This window comes from Sinohyriopsis cumingii, chromosome 7 (assembly GCF_028554795.1).
Source record: "Sinohyriopsis cumingii isolate HCF-2022 chromosome 7, ASM2855479v2, whole genome shotgun sequence".
NCBI classification, from domain to species: Eukaryota; Metazoa; Mollusca; class Bivalvia; order Unionida; family Unionidae; genus Sinohyriopsis; species Sinohyriopsis cumingii.
The window spans coordinates 135,139,441-135,159,488 of record NC_142967.1 but is presented as its reverse complement, the minus strand read 5'-3'; the positions used below and the strand labels follow the sequence as shown (position 1 = coordinate 135,159,488).

Genomic DNA, 20,048 nt, shown 5'->3' with positions numbered 1-20,048 from the left:
CAAAAGACCTTCAAAATTATATACTATATTATATAAACAAGGACTGAATTTTCCGTAAAATCCACTTGTCTTCTTGTAATTTGTTAAACCAGTCCCCAAACCTATATTGATACAGGGGCTCGTATCGTTTTTTAATATATAATACAAGAGATGACAATTTCTCATTTCAGCTCAGAGATTCAACAATATGGACTACAAATTTGGCTTAAAACGAATGGCAGTCCGTTTTCTAATCTGAATTTCTTCCAATATTCCCCCACAATTTTTCATATTTGGACATTTAGGTTGGGTCCTGGGCTCATTGCAACTGCATATCAAAAATTTGGAATTTGCCGCCACCGTGTAGTTGCGACATATGGTAGTCGCTTAAAAGTTGGCCTAGGAAATTTAAACTTTAAATGTTATATCGACTCAGGCCTGCATGAAATCAATAGGAAAATTATTTATTTTCTCAGAAACAGCCAGTATTATAATTGTTATGTCATTAATCCGCTGACAGACAATATGAAACTACGATGTAGATGAAACCTGACCAAATACTCACCATTTACATTACTAGTCACTTGACTTCACAAACCTCAAATGACGACATCATAAGTCCAACAGTCATGTGATATCAACAACAAACTCCTTTATAACTTTGCTGTACAGATTTTCAATTATATTAAATGAAAGTCAGTTACTTTTTGTAAAAACCAGCAATCTGGCCAGTCTGATTTATCAAGCAGAGAGCACATGTCAACGTGGTAGTCACGTGATACAACAAAACTCCAGAAGTTGTTCTCGGAATATATAAATATGGCGATCTTTGTGTTCTTTCATTTTTGTATTTTTATTACAACCAGTATATGACTTTCATTTATTTTATTTTTTTCTTTGTCTCTACAACATTTGATAATGTGGGTTGTTAGATTGATGTACTCATGCTACTAGCTATGCAAAAATTTTAAGTACCAGGTCACATTTAGTCAATGACGTAGTTTTTTCTTGTTTTTCAGCAGATTAAAGACATAACAATTTTAATGCTCACAATTTCTAACAAAATAAGTACATGTAGTTTTCATATCGATTTCATTCATGTATCACTCGATCTAAAAATGTTTAAAGTTTGCTAGGCCATCCGGTAATTGGCAACGCTTTGCCACCACCATGTTGGCCTCTTGTGATGCTAGACTGGTTTTAATACCTTCCATGTAAGGAGAGATACAGATATGATGCTGACTTTGAAAATAAGTCTACTAGACGAATCTAATCCACTGGGCATTTGGATTGACTCAGCATATATGTTTATTGCAAACAACCAAATGATCCATACTGCACCCTCCCAATATTCTGGTTAGAACTCGATAAATTTAACTCATGGTCAGTTTAGTTACGACTCAATTACGTGATTGTTTCAGGCGTCAAGTGGTGGCAGAAAATTCCCGGGGTTTTCCCGACTTTCATCAATATTTGCAAAATTCATGGACTTTTCACGGTTGAGAAAAAATTATAATTTCTCCAGACATGGTGCATAACACTGGCACTAAGGAATAAAAAACACAACAAAAATAACACCAAAACCCATAAAGTCCTGTGAGTATAAAAGAGTAACAAGGGGTGGGGGAAAGAAACTTCTTACATAAAAAGCTTTTTGCTTTGTTAGAGCTATTCACTTTTTCAAAGCCACTATAACCTATATTCTTTAAAGTTCTGTTGTGTGAAAGCGACAAGAACCCCATTTATAGTAATCACTCAAGATTAATTGATGACCTTGTTTTGTTTACTGGCCCTTTTAATTGATGAATACACGGTACACACTTTATTAAATAAAAAAACTACTCCCAGAATACATATGTTCCAGGATGTTGTATAAGGGAGACCACCTGCATGCAATTAGCAGACACATTCACTTGTTGTCCATTAAAAACATTGAACATCAATTTTTTTATTCAAAATATGAAAAATATGAAGAGAAAAAGCAAAACAAATGCATAAACATATGGTTTAAATATTTTATTTTGTTCTCTTTTTCACAGAATTCAAGAATATTTAAGGACACAGTCAACATCTGGTCACAATTCAAACATATTCAAAAACATAAAAAAGAATTAAAATACCAAAAGATATTCAAGATGTATTTAAACTCTGGTTGCATTTCTTGCCAAGTCTCATGGGCACAATGTTGACCACTTTTATTACCCATAACCAGTTGTTTGTGTAGCAAGTGAGGGCAGCAGTTGGTGGGGAAGTAAGCAAGGACAGCAGATGGTGGGATACCAGTTTAAACTGGCTGAAATCAAACCATTCTCCCTAAAATTGTCTTGTCCAGAGCAAAGTTAGGAGGCAGGGCAACCAGAGGCCAAAGTCTGAAGGGTGTGCTATTATTGTCTATAACTCATGTAAACGATGGTGTGGAATCATGGGAAATGAATGCAAACAGGGGCCTTAACTCCTAAAAACCCTGTCATCAAAAAGGCTTAAAGTGAAACTCATTCAAGGTCTCATTATCATAAAGCTGTAAACCATATTTTGCTGGAATCCAACACTTACCAGTAAAGTTGTCATGTGGAAACCAAACTTTCATGGATGGATGGACATTGATTACTTTAAGGCCGCACAAACTTTGTTGAGCAGGTCCATAACTGCATCAAACTGCGTTATATTATTATCATGACATAATTTTCCATGGTCCTAAGTCTAAAACTACATCATTTTACAGAAAATGACAGATAAAAATTCAAGATTCTAATATAAAAAAATTCAGATTTCATGCCCAGCTCACCAGCAGCATCCGGGTACAAAATGCACACTGTTGCAAATGATTATGGTTCTGCTGTTTAGTGACCTGGCGTGTCAAAGTTATACTGAAGTGTAATTTTAGTTGACAGCTAAAGTGATCACTTGCCATAATCTAGGAACTAGTGACAATGGGATATAACTACAAGGACACAAATTTTCATCTACTGTAAAATCATCAAGATGATTCATTGCTTTTATCAATTGTAATAACTTAATAAACTTAGCAGATTGTGTAACCTTTATCAATATGTTAAGCTGATTACAATATAATACAATGGTTAAATCATCCTTGCATATGTGTCAGAACCAATGGATCACTTTATGAATCCAAAGAAATCAGATACAGAACCCCACTTGATTTATTAATATTTCTTTTATTTGTTTTGGAATACTTTCACCAGTCACATTGGGTGAATCAATTTCTTCAGCTGATCAATATGCAGACGACACCACACTAACCCATTAATAAATAAGTACTAATATTTATATCATTAAGTATAAGTCACAGTTACCTACCTTCCACTGTGTAGTAACTTGGGGGGGGGGGGGACTTATACCCTGGCAGTGTGTGTAATAGTTGAAGTCTGTAATTCTTATTTGGTAAGGCACTATACCCCAATTGCCTTGGCAAATAAATAACCTAAAGCACCAAACCAATCCAAATCCAACAAAGAGGAGTTACATTAAGATTTTAAAGCTGGACTCGGGGCATCATTATTGAGTATCAGAACTAAATCATTTTTAGTTAAGTCCAACTTGACGCCATGACAGTCTTTTTGGTGAAGACCCCATATGTTGTGGAGTAACAAGATTTTCAAGATGGCTGCTATGGTGATCATACTGAATGTTACATCAGCCCTCTGTTTGTTTAGGATGAACCATAAAGAGTATTATGGTGAAAATTCAGGTCAATAACTTTCATTTTAGGAAAAGTAGCAATAACAAGAGTTTGAAGATGGCTGCTATGGTGGCAATATTTGACGTATGGCATTATTTTCATTTAGGCCAAACCTGACATAAGAATTTTGGTGAAAACCCCATATGGATATGACCATCCATTCAGGAGGAGTAGTGAAAACATTTTCAAGATGGTTCTGGTGAAAACATCTGGTGGCTGAGCCATTTAAGACCAACAAGACCTTGGGCAGAATGTGTGTGTAACATTTGATGGCAATCCTCACAGTAGTTAAAAAAAAAATTGTTGTAACAAACTTGGTGTTTATGTATGTCAGACGACAGACCATCCCATAAGCTCTTCTGGTCTAAAACCAGTGGAGCTAAAACTGATATAAAAGTATAATAAGCTGTGCACAAATTGTTAGCACATAGGTCGGCTGTAAATCCCTTTCAGTAAACAGTATCTGACGATTTTGAAAGTCCTCTATATTGTGAAGTATTTGATTTAATAATTCCACAATGATTCTGTCTGTTGTATATACTGGCTACTACCCAGATTTGATTAATAATGAGAAAAATGATAACCAGGTCCCAGTTTCACTAAATACCTCAAAATGTTTTCCTCATATTCAGAATTTTTAAAATCATTCCCATAGCTTGATTGGTAACAATGATTTTTTTCATCAAACATTCAGCATACAGTTGGGAATAAAGTCATACAATTTAGTATTTTTCCTACAGGATACTTGCCATATTCTGAAGGGAATTTGGAGGCTTTCCTAAAATTTGAGTAACTGATCAAATATCGGTTCAAGATTTAAAAGGTTTCCATGTCTTCATATTTTATAAAAATAATTACTGACATTGTTGCTCATTTGGAAAGTTGGTTTCAACTGAGAAGTGAAAGGATCATACAACTATACATATCACATAAGATTATAAAATAATGATAAAAACTATGAATAAGTACATTATAGTTTATTGATAAAAGTTCCTTGGAACTTGTCACTTATGGTCACATGCAACTGACCAGAGTTGGACTGATATGACTCAGCCAGCTCACCTTGCTGAAACAGACCGAGTAATTTGGCATTCTTTCATAGTTTAATATGTGTGTGTGTGTCTCTTAACCAACAAGGAATCTTCAAATCTTGTTCGCACAAGCTAATCATTTAGTTGGTTTGAAAAGTATCTGTCTAGTCATGATACATTGGCAGAGTTTCATAAAAATGTCTCCAACCATTATAAAGTTAATGGCCAGACAAGCAAATGGCAATGAACAAATGAATAAGACCACAAAACACCTGACTTAAGATAAGCATATAAAAATTATTAGCTTGGTTAAAGAGATCATATGAGAGGGTGAATAACTATTCTAAAAGTCACAGACCAATTCTAACCATATTTAAGTAGAAATTTTACTAGGACCCACTGTCTATTTTGAGGAATTATTGGACTTCATGAACTCTTCAAATTCCTTCAGCGATTCTTCAAGATCTGTATCAGTTAAAAGTTTCAAATGTCTAATTGCATACACGAGTTCCTCTCTTGCATTTCCTGCAAAGCTGTTCGTAAGGAATGCTGGTAAGCCTCTCTTGCCATCTCCCATAGTGAAAAGTGGTGGCCGCAACACTCCCATCACCTGGAATAGAGAGACAAACAAAATAGCTACATACAATCTAGTTTTATTATTTAAACATCTCAATCTCAGTATCACATGAGGATGACAGCAATAATGTATTAGGTAGAAATACACAGTCGAACGTGTCAGTTTATTATGACATTTTTCATTGGGAACAGTCTGAGATATAACAAAACTGAATCCATTATTACTCTAATCTTGGACTATTTTAATGTTTATCAGTCCTGCAACAAATGGACCCAATTATTACAACTCTGTAGTCTTAAATGAAGTAATAAAAATGAGAAGCAACAATTTTTTTGTAAACTTCAACAAATAGTATATTTTCCTAAAATACAAAATGAAAATGTAAAAAAAGAACACAGTATTGTAAATTAAATTCCAAATAATCCTAGAATTACTAACACAAGTCCTAATGAATAAAGTTCTGAAAAATCTTTAGTTAGTGTTTCAAATACTTTCCAAGGCTGAAAGTGCTGATGTGCCATCAGTGGACAGTAGTCTCTAATGTACTAATGTACCAATGGCCTGAAGTGTATTACTGTGCTAACAGTCTTTTGTTGAATCACAGTAATATAACCAAGGTTTCCTTCTTTGAATTCACTATAATGTCCATAAACATTCCTTCTGTGATTAAGACGGATGGTACATAAAGGCAGAGACATAATCACCTGTTCAGTTAAATGTGAGGATTATGTCAAAAATGTATCTGGGAAAATGTGATCTGTTCACAGTCTAAACTGCATGGACATGACTTGCCAGTTTAATTTCATTACATCTGAATATCATTCACTTGACTGATCTCTAAAGTCAATGTAGACTGTGACGCCAACTCTATACCAGGCTCTTCATAATTATGCTGAATTACATGTTATCTTTTCAATGACAACAAAATTCTGACAATATGATTACTGTTTGAATTTCAAGAGATAAGGCATAGTTGAAGTTATTACCATGTAATCTAAGGTTCAATTTTGTCTTGTTTCTTTTACAAGATGCTGCCAAGCTTGATAGGTTCACAAATGAAGTTTTGCAAGAAAGTATTTGATTAAAATGTTTAGCTATTTGTTTCATCTCTATTCAGTGGTACACCCTATCCAAGATGACATGATCAATATTTTACATATAATCAATCTGTGGGACCCAGCAAAATAAGCAAACAATTTGAAGGAAGTCAATGAAAGTTAGTGAGATTACAAGGAAGTACAAACAAGAAACAATACATCCTGGCACTTGTTTATTCAATGCTTGCGTAGTACCACAACTGGCAGGTATTTTGGTTGGCATATCAAAATCATTTGTTTATTGTTGTTGTTTGTTATATATATCTATATTTTTTTAACTCCTGGTACATGATTTTATTTAATTTTTGTAATTTTTATTCATGGTTGTAAGCTGTGTAGTTAGTTTATCTTTAGATTTTGTCTAAGTGACTAGGATCTGTAAAGCGCATAAAATTACAAAGGATCTATAAATAGATACTTACATATGTGTTGAAAATTACTAATAATAATCTTAATAATAAGACTTAATGATGACTTTGGTTTAATTTCTCATTGGCTGATGCAGTCTGGACAGTTCTAGAAGAATTCAGTAACTTCCCATTGGTTGGGCTAGGTCACATGAATAAGCAAGTTCTAGATAAACTGAGTAGTAACATCCATCATGTGGGGAATGTTGTGAAATATAGTCATAATAGAAAGTGTATATAAGGAGAGAACTGGATTCATTCCTATTTTTGGAGTCATTCTCATTTCTTGTGTTCCTATTGTAAGTCTGCAGACATGTTTTATTTTGTACTTAAATATTATTTGAGAGGAAAAACATATGTCTGGACTGTTTAGTGCAAACAGAAAGTGAAAGTGCTCATTATTTGGACTACAACATTATTCTGAAACTGGACAATACCATCTTGACATCACATTTCCGGTTTTGAACTTTATATCGAATTTTTCATTCCTTTGGACTTTCATAAAACTTTATCAGTATTATTTTGGATTCGCTTCATAATACTAAGTTCCTCATACATTTTCATTTATAACTTTGAAAATGTAATTTTTTTTAAGTTTTACAAAACTTCTTACTTTTGCTTCATTCTGTTACTTTATTTGTGGCCAAAGAGTTTTAACATTGTTGCTGTGGATTTAATGCCTTTTTTCAGCACACAATAAGTTATACATGGCAGCCAGTATAAATGGTTGGGGAAAAACCCTAGGAAAACCCCTGTAAGAACTACTGACTCATAGGAAGCTACTGGCAAGCTTTCTCACATATCCATACAGGATGAGCCTGAGACCCAAACCCCCACTGAATAAAGGTGAGATGGCAGTGAATAATAAAGGTAAGCACTTTTGACCACAAGGCCACCCAGGACACCCTCATTTGTTTAAAAAATCAGGTTTATTAATTCACTTACAGACTGATTAACAGAGCATCATTATTTAAAAAATAGCTTTTGCTGATCCAAACAAAACTAATGGTATTAATCTCAGTCAACTTCTTCTGATTTCCATCTGCCATTTTTGATTTCAGTTCATAAAGGCCATTTTGCCATCAAACATTATAAAGATATTGAATTCCAATTATCTCCATCAGCATCACTCAATCAATCCATTTATCTTATCAAACAAAAAAAGATGCTAACTGATTAGGGGTCATGCAGGTTCACAGGTATGGTTCTTCAAATGGCAAGAAAGTTTGATGTTTAAGACAAAATTTCTGATAGTCATTATGATGCCTAAGGTGGAATGAACACGTCAATTTTGGGTAAAATATGAAATTCACTTGTCAAAAAACCTGTCAAATTGAAATCGAGGTATGTGCACACACTTGCATAATCATAACACAAACATGTTTAAAAAAGCACCAAGTTACTGTCTTTAAAATACACCGGATGACGTTATGCAATCTTAAGGGCCTGACATGTTAATTGGGGGGAAAAGTGGCAAAGATTTGCATTGCCACCAGGATATTCTTATTGTGATCATTTTTGTGCAACTAATGTGACAGAACAAGTTAATTTTCTTCTACAATTCAGAAAAGGTTTTTTTTCCCAAGCTAACTGTGAACCAGAATTTTGTTTTGAAAAATCCAAGCCTGCCATACAAAAATAAATGGTTGGTCCCTAACTAGATTTATTTGTGTGAATGGCATACAATAATCAAAATGATGCTGTTAAATAAATAAAAATTCTAAACTCAAACTTTTCTCCAATGTATATGATAGACTTACAGCTCAGATATAATTATTTTTTAAATCACATGCAATGTGCATGCTGTATCTTGCGACTGTTACATTTCCTGACACCAGATTATCATGTTCATTTACACGCTTATGGTTTTAGCAAATGTTTAAATGCACTAAAATTAACTAAGCCCTTTAAATATGTATACAATGCAGCCTTATCTGTAACAGTGGAATTAAACCTCTTGTAGATTTCAAGATAACTGGTTGCGCATTTTCTTTCCAATTTTTACTTTGTAATCACAAGAGTTAATCAATAGAAAATTGCAACAAAATAAACCATGTTTCTCCAAAAAACTGAGTAAATATCCTGAGTATAGAAAACTAGAGAACACATCTTTAAAATGCAGGGTCAAGCATATAAAAAAAAACACCTGAAGAACCATCTTGAAAATTCAGGGTAAAGACGTCAGTTTAGGATCCTGCATGCAGGGATTCACACTATAAAAAGCTGCAAAATGATACATAAAAAATCAGCAGAGGACAAAAATTACCCACTCTGCTGAGTAGTTAGATTTGCAACAAAAAAAAATGCTATAAAAACTGTTCAAGAAAAAGGACTTGCATTAAATATACCTCTGATCCAAAGTCGGGCGCTGATAAACTCTTAACTTCTATTTCTCGGAATTCAATCATAGTCACTTCCTTTGCATAAAAATGAAGGACAAGATTTTTCTTTTCATGGAGAAAAGAAATAAGATGATTTTCATCTTTGATGCTGAATCTAGTCAGATCTAAGCCAATTTCTTCCTCTAGTTCTCTGTTTAATCCAGACACCACTTCTTCCTCCCCCTGATCAATTAAGCCACCTGGAAATCCCAGTAATCCATCAAAACGCATCTGCATCTATCAAACGAAAAAATGAACCTCATTAGATGCTTTTCTATTTATAGACGTGATCACTGAGTACAATATATCTAATTATTATCAGTATCTTACTTTGCTCTGACAAGTATTTTCTACAGAATCCAAGTTTTTCCAGATGCAACCTGGCTGCCAGAGAAATCTTTCATGTTGCAAACTAAACAATTAATTATACAATATTTTGTCATATAATGCCATATCAATACTACATTTCTATGTTGAAAAACACATGTTGACATACTTCCCCATTTTGACAACAAACCACTAAATCTAAACCTATCAGGGTCTCTGATGGCAAAGATGGATCTATAGCCATGGGCCAATTTCAGCTGCATTTGCACATTTGCTGTTTCATGTAAAGTAACGGTATACATCAATGTCAAATTTACCCTGTATGAATTTTGTCTTTTCCTGCCCAGAAAATGTGTGTATGTGTGTGCATATCTCTCTCTCAACAGATAGATAGATGCACACACACACAGTTGCATACACACATGAAAGACATTCCTGAAGTGTTAGATCTTAGTAATTTACATGCCTAAATCTGCCAGAGCAAATGGCCATTATTTGCTACCCCAGTGCCCATATTGTAGAGGACCCCCAAATCCCCATTTCATTTACTGTTAAATCTGCACAAACTACTTACAATTGCATGGAATGCTGTCATATATGGTTATGAGATAAGAACTTCATCCTTCTGCAAGTTATGATGTTGTTGTTGTGGGGTTTAATGACATTTTTCAGCACAAGATAGGCTATACATTGCAGCCAGTATAAATGGAGGAAGAACCTGGGAAAAGCCTGGAAAGAACCACCAACACACGAGAAGCTACCATGCCAACAGAGGTGAGACGGCAATGATCCATAACGGCGAGCACTTTGGACCACTTTGCCACTCAGGGCCCCACAAGTTATGACCCAAGAACTAAATCCTCCAGCGGTAGAGAAAGACACTAAGTAATAACCCTGGGGTCCCAATATGATATATTTAGTATTTGGGTTACTAATCACATTTGCCATTTCTCAGCAAATAACACAGGAGTTGCTGGTATTGGAAAATAATGTATGATAGCCCCTAGAACCTTAGCCCCCCCCCCCCAGGAAAAGATCAAAATTGCAAAAGTGTTCCCACCATCCATACCCACAGAACTGTCAGTGACCCACATTTAAAGTGTCCAGCATTACCAATGTATGAGTAGTTAAAGGGTATTACACATTTTCATACCAAAGTAAAAACTGTATCATAATAACTCCACTTTTTTTTAAAGTCCAGAGATAATAAAATACAGAATGATTTTTCTGCTAATATTGTGCATAATTTAAGTATTCATGTTTATCTTTTAAATACTGCTATTTCATGGGTTGTTCCCCTGTAATGAAAATTATAGCACTGAGGAAGAAAAGTTATTTTTTAAAGTGTGTTGCTCATATAAAAAATATCTGGTTACCCAGAAAAAAAAACACTGGGTTATCTTTTTTCTAATACAATTACTTAAATATTCCCACTTTACCACTAGAGTTCTTACTAAATATATGAAAATATTGGTAAAAATATATATATATATAGTTTTCCTCTGTCATTTTATGTATAGAGCATATTTTCTTGATTTTACATCACGGCAAACATACTTCTGCTATACAAATACCAGCAAAGTGAGTTGTCTTGCTGGGCTTTGTCTCCAGAGTCATTTGTTTGCCCAGCTTCCTAGGCTACTGTGCAATGGACTTTTGCATTTCTAATAATACAGTAACTGCTTTTATGTAAACTGGTAACTTTTCACACCTCTAAGGGTTCAATGTTCAACCCTATGCTTTCAAAAGCAAAGGCAGAAATAACGATGTAAAGCCAAGCCAGATGTGCACAGTATTGTACAACTCACTCTACATTATTCAATAATAAAACTTAAAACTTTGGGATATGGCTGGTTGTGATTGGTATAAGTGCACGATAATTTTAAATTTTAACAGTCCCTGGTTGGGGGTTAAGGGGGCGGAATTGTTTTAGATAAATTTGCATTAACTCCCAAATTATGAGACATGTGTATCTAAGAACTTGCATGTGTGATTATCAACATGAGTGTCAAAGCACTGCCTGAATGGGACACCTAGGGACAAATAGTATTTTGTGTCCCCTGGGTCACTACAGAGAAACCACTCAGACCCCCATCACATTTATTATAAATCCATTTATTGGCTATGAAAAGACTAATTCTAATTTGTAACATGCGTTGGTTTTAGTGTCAATTCTAATTTGTAACATGCGTTGGTTTTAGTGTCAATTCTAATTTGTAACATGCGTTGGTTTTAGTGTCAATTCTAATTTGTAACATGCGTTGGTTTTAGTGTCAATTCTAATTTGTAACATGCATTGGTTTTAGTGTCAATTCTAATTTGTAACATGCGTTGGTTTTAGTGTCAATTCTAATTTGTAACATGCGTTGGTTTTAGTGTCAATTCTAATTTGTAACATGCGTTGGTTTTAGTGTCAATTCTTAAACACCAGAGATTTAGTGCCCATGTCATAGCTTAGAAACTGGGGATTCCCACCATGTAGCCATATATGCACTTTCTAAACAGGAAAAGATGCATTTAATCATGCAAAAAAAATTGCAACATGATCCATAAAAAGCAGAAGCGAATAATCATTGACTGTCCAGAGCATCAGCAACTTTTTAAAAGTAGGTGTTTATTGCTCATCCAGATAAACACAGATCTATTACCATATGAGAAGTACAAGAAATGGTAAATTTATGATTTTAATATTAAACACTGTGGTTAAGAAAATGGCTCACATATTGTACAATTAGTCACAAGTCAGTCATGATGTTTTAATGGTTGGTGGAATTTAGTCTTGCTGAGTCAATCCCTAGCATGTCAAAGGGTATCAGCAAAGTTTGACAAACACATGGTTAGTTTCCCCCCAAATCAAATAAGTTTGTTCATCTTTCTAAGTTCACAAAACAAGTGAATAAAAAAGAAAGCTGATATTTATCTTCAAGAATTAAGCAGTATTTAAACTTTCAATTTTCTGTTTCATTAATAGTAAAAAATAATACATGACCCTTCTGCCTATATTTTTGTGGTATTTCTAAAATATGCTCTGAGTATTGGGTACTTTTCCATTCCAAAGCAAAATAAACCATCCATATATATATATATATATATATATATATATATATATATATATATATATATATATATATATATATATATATATATATAATATGGTGTGCATGTCTTAGCTGCATGGCTATATATGGTGGAACAGATCCTACTGGTATTTTTACCAATGTACATTACAAAATAATCAGTTTTTGTGATATCTCTATCAAAAGTGTAAAAATAAACCTTTTACTTCAGCCTTAATTTGTTGATTTTATTTCTTTGATTTTTGTGTGTGTGTGTGTGTGTGTGTGTGTTTATCTTTCAGTGTCTGTTGTTCTTAAATCCAACATGATTTCTCAAAGATGTTCTTGTGCCCCAGCTACTTGCATAGTATTGACCAAATATGCAAGATGTGGAACCTGAAGTCTTGTATTAACTGGTCCCCATTTTAAAAAAAAAAGAAGGCACATGTGCCAGTAATTCTGTCTAAAATTCTTGTTAACAAATGGAAAATTTATTTCATAATCTTGCCATATTTTTGAAAATGTAATGTGGAGGTAAAGTTTTGCAGGAAGACAACAAACTTGCCTGCCCACATTTGCCGCCATCCTCCCACCAAAGCCACAACTGAGGCAAGAGTTCAGAAGATGCAAATTAAACAGAAGCCCGTCTCATGTAGCTTGCGTTCTTCCATATTCAAGGGTCCTCCCCTATGACTTGAAAAAACAACTGCATGTACAAGTCTTAGAATAATTCTCAAAACAAGTCTGAAACTAATGAATGTTTGCTTAAGAGATTTAAAACTAAAAAAGTTACTGGACACTTTGTGCAAACTTTATTATTGTTTCTTCAGATTGCCCTAATTCAAAATGCCAATGAGACATTATAAACCAAATAAAAATGAACAAGAGTGTGACTTATCTTTTCATCATCATATATCTACACACACACACACACACACACACCGAGTACTTTAATTCGCTGTCAGTTCCATAATCAGATTTCATAATATTTCATTATTTTCAACATCCATATATTGCTGATAAATAATTAAACAGCTTATATTATTCATGAAGATTTATGGAACCAATTAATTTATGCATTGTTATGTGCAGCGGAACATTTTATAGAAGTGGAAATTTATTGCCATATCTTTGCTTGGATATACTTCAGTCAACTCTGCTCTTCTCTTCCTTACTTCATGGCGGGGAGTACAGGAGTATAGACTCACAATATCAGAAATATTTAAGTTTTGAAGCATTTATTCGCATGACTGTCCTGTGCCTAACATAAAAACAACTATCTGCACTGCAACTGTTCAATGCATCAATGATGATTCTAAAATATTCAGAATGAACTCTGCTAACTATAATATATACACGTCATTACCATTACAGGTTTGTGGCTGATTTATCTAACTACAAACACAATACAAAATGGAAATTGTTTGATGCTGCCTATTTTGTATAGTGGCAGTGTACTAAACTTTATAGGAACTGCTTGCATGGCTGCTGTTCGGTAACAGTATCTGTACTGCAACTGTTGCGTGTCTCAGTTTGGATTATAAGAATTATGATATGGTGTCTAAACAATTAGAGATCAGCCCGTGAATTAGTGGTTTTTTCAGAGAGAATTTTTTTTGATAATGCAATGTTACATTAACAGTGCAGAATTTTGTTTTCAATAGACAGCCATAACATAAGCAATGAAGTATCATATTCCAACTTATAAGTTGCAGTATTCAAGTGGAAATATTTTGAACTATCATGCAAGAGATCCAGGATTGATCTCACTTAATGTATAGTGTATGCTTTGTTATCCTGAGTTAATAATTGTTTTACTTATAAAATTACTGCGTGAACATACTCAAAACACTGCAGAACATAAATGGTAAACAGCTGACATCCCCATAGAAATCAGCTACATTCAAACTCTTAAATACATTTTAGCTAGCCAACTCATTTGAACTGTAATGACTCTATGGTCTTAAACCACGTATCAAGAAAATCATAACCAAAAAGTTCAGTAGAACTCAACAAAATAATTTCCCAAAGTGAAAATTTAACTGAAACCCTAAATAATCTTACAAGTTCAAATATGAATTTCAATCTTGAATATGCTGATGTACAAAGTCTTGAATGTGCTGATGTACCAAGTCTTGATTTATCACATAAATATAATCCAGAATGTCTTTGAATGAGTCCTAAATAATACCAAAATAGTTTTAGACCAGTTGGTGAGCACTCTGTAATTCCAATGAATAACTGAAATAAATGATACCAATAAATTTAAATCTGAACACATAAAAGTGTTTCCATAAAATAATATTCAGATAGGAACAAATAATTTTGTTATTTCATTTTTTTATACATCCCCACTTGATCTATGTTACAAGAGAATTTTCTATGAAAAAACATAAATCATCTTAATGGAAAATTACACAAAATAGTAAACAAGGTCAGCCCTTGAATTTAAATTCAATTAAACTTTGTGACAAAACCAGGTAGACAATAGAATTTCCAAGGGAAAAACCAAGGTCCTGAACTTAAATTCAAGCTAACATTTTTTTTTAAAAAAAAACATTAGTACGGTAGGACCAAACTTCTACCCTCAATTATTGACAAAGGTCAAGCACAAAATACAAATTAAATATATGTGACAGAACATAAAATAAAAAGAAATCTGTTCAGAGTGAATACCAGAAAAAGTTTCCTAATTTTCACTCAAAAGAGTCACTCAGTATTTACTTGAAACTTTTTATTTCAACCACATAGCAATGTACAAGCTTTAACAAAGACTTGCAAAAAAGGAATTAAACATAGTTGCAAAAAAATGAATATTTCACAGATTAAGTACATGACAGCTGCATGAATAACTTTACGTAAATTATATACACGTCACCCACACAAACAGTCTTTCCAGAAAAGATACACTGGTTTAAATAAATTTATTTACTTTTTACTAATTTGTATTACAATTCATGTAATGACATCATTCTGTTGTATTTGATTTTACTCTATTGGACAGGTATGATAAATGGCAAATAGGTCAGCACTTCAAATATAAGAATGCAAGTTTGACTATGAGATAACAAAATGTGTATTAATATATTTTGTGTACTGATCATATACTTACTTGTTTTAATGTAAATAAATACATGACTAGCACACAAAACATGGCAAAATACAAAAATGCGACATACAAACAGCTAGGTAAATTAGGTTAATCAGGATAATTCTACTGACACAGGAGTGATTGTTGTTAAAATCAGTCTCACACTGAATGTATTCCAAGTGGCTTAAATAAAATGTGTTCTTCATTTTGCATAATGACAAAAACCAAAAAAAGAGGTCAAATAATGGGAAAAGTTCATGTTCAGATAACTGTGGTGTAAAGGATACATCTGCCAGTGCATTGCCTAAATCATAATATTTTCTGTCAGACAATTGGGATTGGAGCCTGATTTAAAAAAAAAATGGGAAGTTTTCCTGATCCATATGTACTATGCTCAGTTGAAAATGGACACGTACAAGACGAGGGTCATATGGAGAGGGTCTGCTAAGAATGATTGTTTTTTAATTTGTCAAAATCTATATTATTAATACTTATAGTTAATACAGTATATAGTGTCAGCAAATACATTTGGTACTTACTTTCATACTTTTCACCTTCAATGCATGTACATAGTATGATTCAACTTTTATCCTAGCTCTCCAATCAAATGTAATATCACAAAGTCTGTCACCTTGATGCTGTGTCCATCTAGATTGTGTGCTATATGCGTGTGTTCGCACATGTATGTTTTCTTTCCATTTTCTGTGCATTAAATCTTTTGTCCCTAGATTATCTGATAACCAGAAATGTATAATTGTAAGGTGACCTATGGATGGTTGTAAGGATGCAAATTTCTGTCAATCTTAGAAGGGCACATTAATTTGGGCAGAGAACAGTTAATTAGATTTATGGGCACAGGTGCTTGTTAAATCGCTATACTGCAATGATTTCTAATGTCTGTGTTGGGAGAGGAAGTGATTCTTAATTAAGCATTCGTTTAATTAACCGTTAGATGACCAGAAAGGAATTTTTCCAGATTTGTTGTTTGGAACTGTCTAAGTCATGCTGACTGCAATTTTGGTGCCTAGTTATAAAAGGTGGTAAATATATATTTAATCCTGATTGGTTATGCTAAATAAGGGGCATGGTTCCCACATGAAGATTCTTGGGGTTAAATTGCCCTCATCAAAAAGCAAGCCGGTCTGCAATTTTCTCGTAAAACATTGGTCAAAGGGACCAGATGTCTGGAAAGTCAATGGACACAATTTTGGCAGTAGATGTGAACAAAGCTTGAAAGCACAAGGTATTTGAGTCAATTTCATGTAATTCATTGATACCAATATAATGATTTGCTTAAATTTAATTGTTTATATTTGCATGAATTTATTTAAATCCGTATATCAATTTTCTTTAAATGGGTGTAACTTTGTTCGAGTTCATCCATCTGAATCCATACAATGATCTTCTTTATATAAGTTTGACGAATTGTTTGAATTTGTCGTTTGATTGTTATAGGAATCTAAGAATTTCATGCATTACTTTAGTTGATATGAGTTATGAGAATCCATTTGAATTTGCCGATCTTAGATGATTTCATGTATGATAAAGACTTGAATGTGTGTATTCACTGAAAATAACGTAGTTAAGCCATGCAATGAACTTCATTCATTCGTGTAATTGAGACGAGAACGGAACCATTATGTCTTATGTAATGTTAATGGGAATCAGTGATGAAATAGAAATTAGGAAGTACATTAATCTTGTGAAACTACGTTTGTGTATGGTCTGCCATGTTTAGCTTGACCAGATAGCCTTTGGTCTATTTGAATTCCGATAGAACGATATCTGATATAACAAGATGGGAGTAATGATCTGTTCCCAGTTGCTTTTCTGTTTATTTTGAAAGGGGAAATAGCTCCATGGACATATCCACTGATGTATCCACGTACCTACTTATCCAAGTATCTACGTATCTACTTTTTTACGACCACTCCGGTGGCCTAGTGGTTAGAGTGTCCATCTCGGATGCGAGAGGTCGTGGGGTCCATCCCTAGCCAAGTCATACCAAAGACTTACAAAAATGGTACTAACAGCTGCCTCGCTAGGTGCTCAGCATTAAGAGGTTAGTGTTAGGACTGGTCAGCCTGGTGTCAGGATAATATGAGCGGGTGGGACATCATGCTAAATGTCTGCGGCATGATGCCCTAGTGCTAGACATCACTATAAACTGTCACACTGCAGACATCGTAGCGATATGACTGAAAAATTGTTAAAGTTACATTAAAAATCCATATCACACATACACTTACTTATGTATCCACCTACCACACAAAGTTTGAGGGGTGAAAAGAGGCGAGACAGTAGGGAGGTCTGAAAAGGGGAAAAGCGAAAGGACCTAGAGGAACCACCATAATGAAGTAGGAGTGGACTGGAATAAGCAGGTTATGAAGTTGTACAAGGCAATGACTTTGATCATTCACTCGATTACATGATGAGCTAATCCTGTCATTTAAAACAGATCAGCTATTTATATCAATATATTTGTGTTTGAAATTCAGTGAAAGATTTATTCCAAAATGAAGTGTATCTTCCTAATGTAAAGTATTATCCCAGTTGTTTATGTAATTGATTAAATTCTTTTGGTTTTTTTTCCATGTATGGGGACTCATATCATATGTTCTATATATCTACTCAGATCTCTATTTATTCCATATACAAGTTTCACTCTTTAATATTTATTCGATCCGGGCAACAATACTGAGGGCGATCACCCTCTAGATAATGACAGCCAAATAAAGCGGACACCTTGTAAAAAGGTACAACCTCACAACACCACCAGTAGCAACCACTACAATGGTGTTCATGGACCCAATGGTCAACCTATGATGGGAATACGTTTTAAAAAATAGCTGTTTCAGCTAGTATTACCGAGTGATTTCATTACATGAATTGTGCTATAAATAGAAAAATGTAAATAATTTGTATATAAATCATTTCAATCAAATTTTGTTTTGCTTTTTTATTATTATTCAAATACATTCAAATCATAATACATTCTTCTTGACAAGTATTATGGTAAAAATATGTGTATTTGGATTTTTTTTGTGTGTTTTGGTATTTCTAGTAATCAATTAAATTCAGCCCTGAGTTGGTTTGGACCAGGTCATTTCGTGCTACTATTCTTACAGGGTCGATTCAGCCCTGAGTCATTTCGGCCGAGGTCATTTCAGATTGGGTCGTTTTGGCCTTCTGTATTGAAAATGCTGTTATAGCTTAACTTTTTTACACCTATCTGAATGACTACAGCAGGGATAAATGTCGGCCAACAATGCTGTCATTTTTTAATTGGAACAGATGAAATTATTCACTTGAATCACTGGTCAACTGATTGTGTCTAACAATACTGACAAGCCTTGGACACATTGGTGGCTTCATTTTTAACGTTTTATAAATCATTGCCACTTAATGTGGATGATTTTTAGTCAAAATAAATAAGACTTAATGGCTTTAATGGATCAGTAATAAGATTAACGCTAATGAGCTGACATCTTTCAACAATAAACTATGTTCAAAGTTCTGAAAAACCTCTTCAAAAGGCCCAGCATTTGTTCAGACACTCCTCTTTTCAGTAATATATATCTGGCACAATAAGATAACCACAACATGTAATCCCTATATACACGAAAAAATCTTTACTGACGATCAGCTGTATCTAGATTTATGTCAAAATTAATGTTATGACGACGTATTTATTTTAATATCCGGGCAATCATTATACTGGCTTTTGGTTTATTTGTTTGTTTGTTTAAAGAAAATACAAACATGAAATAAAATATTTGTTTCCGTCATTTCTTCCTTGATAGTGTGTCAAAATCGGAATACAGTTAGGCCGAAACGACAAGGTCTTAAACGACTCGTGGTTATATCGACAAGTCAGAAAGGGTTCGGTGCCGAATTGACCCGACGTACATGGCTGTTGTGCGCCATAAGTTTTCTTCCTAATAATCAGTGAATTAGCCAAGAACAATTGTTATTTACTTATTAGCTAAGATCAGTTGTGGTTTTGCCCGACATATATTAATACTAAAGTCATATGATCACAATAATTACCAATATTGCTGCTCTGGTGTTGTACAAGTCCCATAATGTATGGTCATGTGTGGAATAAAACATTGCATGTGCACCATGCATATGAGTAGAATAGTTTGTTTTTGCATCAGCGTATGTCAGAACTTTGTAATCATCTTTTTTATCTCCCAAACGACCGTAACTTTCACTATTTATTAAATTTCCCCAGCCAATGTCAGCCATGAAAACACGTGTAAACAGTCAACGCAAATTCCGGTGTACAAAGAGTTCAAAATCTATGGCGCAATCCTTTGGAGGGAAAGTATCAAACCTAATTCTTCCATTAAAACAAATTCATCTGGGTAAATTATATCAATATCTTATTTAGATATCT

At 33.9% G+C, this 20,048-nt stretch overlaps 1 protein-coding gene across 2 annotated transcripts; it reads right to left on the bottom strand.

Moving 5' to 3' along the window:
• Positions 1 to 1,980: 1,980 nt before the first annotated feature.
• Positions 1,981 to 20,043, bottom strand: LOC149796188 (U8 snoRNA-decapping enzyme-like). Of its 2 annotated transcripts, XM_089966142.1 has the most exons (4): positions 19,697 to 19,832; positions 13,121 to 13,248; positions 9,140 to 9,409; positions 1,981 to 5,320 (listed from the first exon to the last, which is right to left on the bottom strand). In XM_089966142.1, exons 3-4 carry the CDS (start codon positions 9,407 to 9,409, stop codon positions 5,114 to 5,116), a joined length of 477 nt encoding a protein of 158 aa, XP_089822268.1. In that variant the 5' UTR covers positions 13,121 to 13,248; positions 19,697 to 19,832; the 3' UTR covers positions 1,981 to 5,113. The 2 variants fall into 2 exon arrangements, with proteins under 2 accessions (XP_089822268.1, XP_089822267.1); XM_089966141.1 differs by lacking the exon at positions 13,121 to 13,248 and having other exon boundaries at positions 19,697 to 20,043.
• Positions 20,044 to 20,048: the final 5 nt, after the last annotated feature.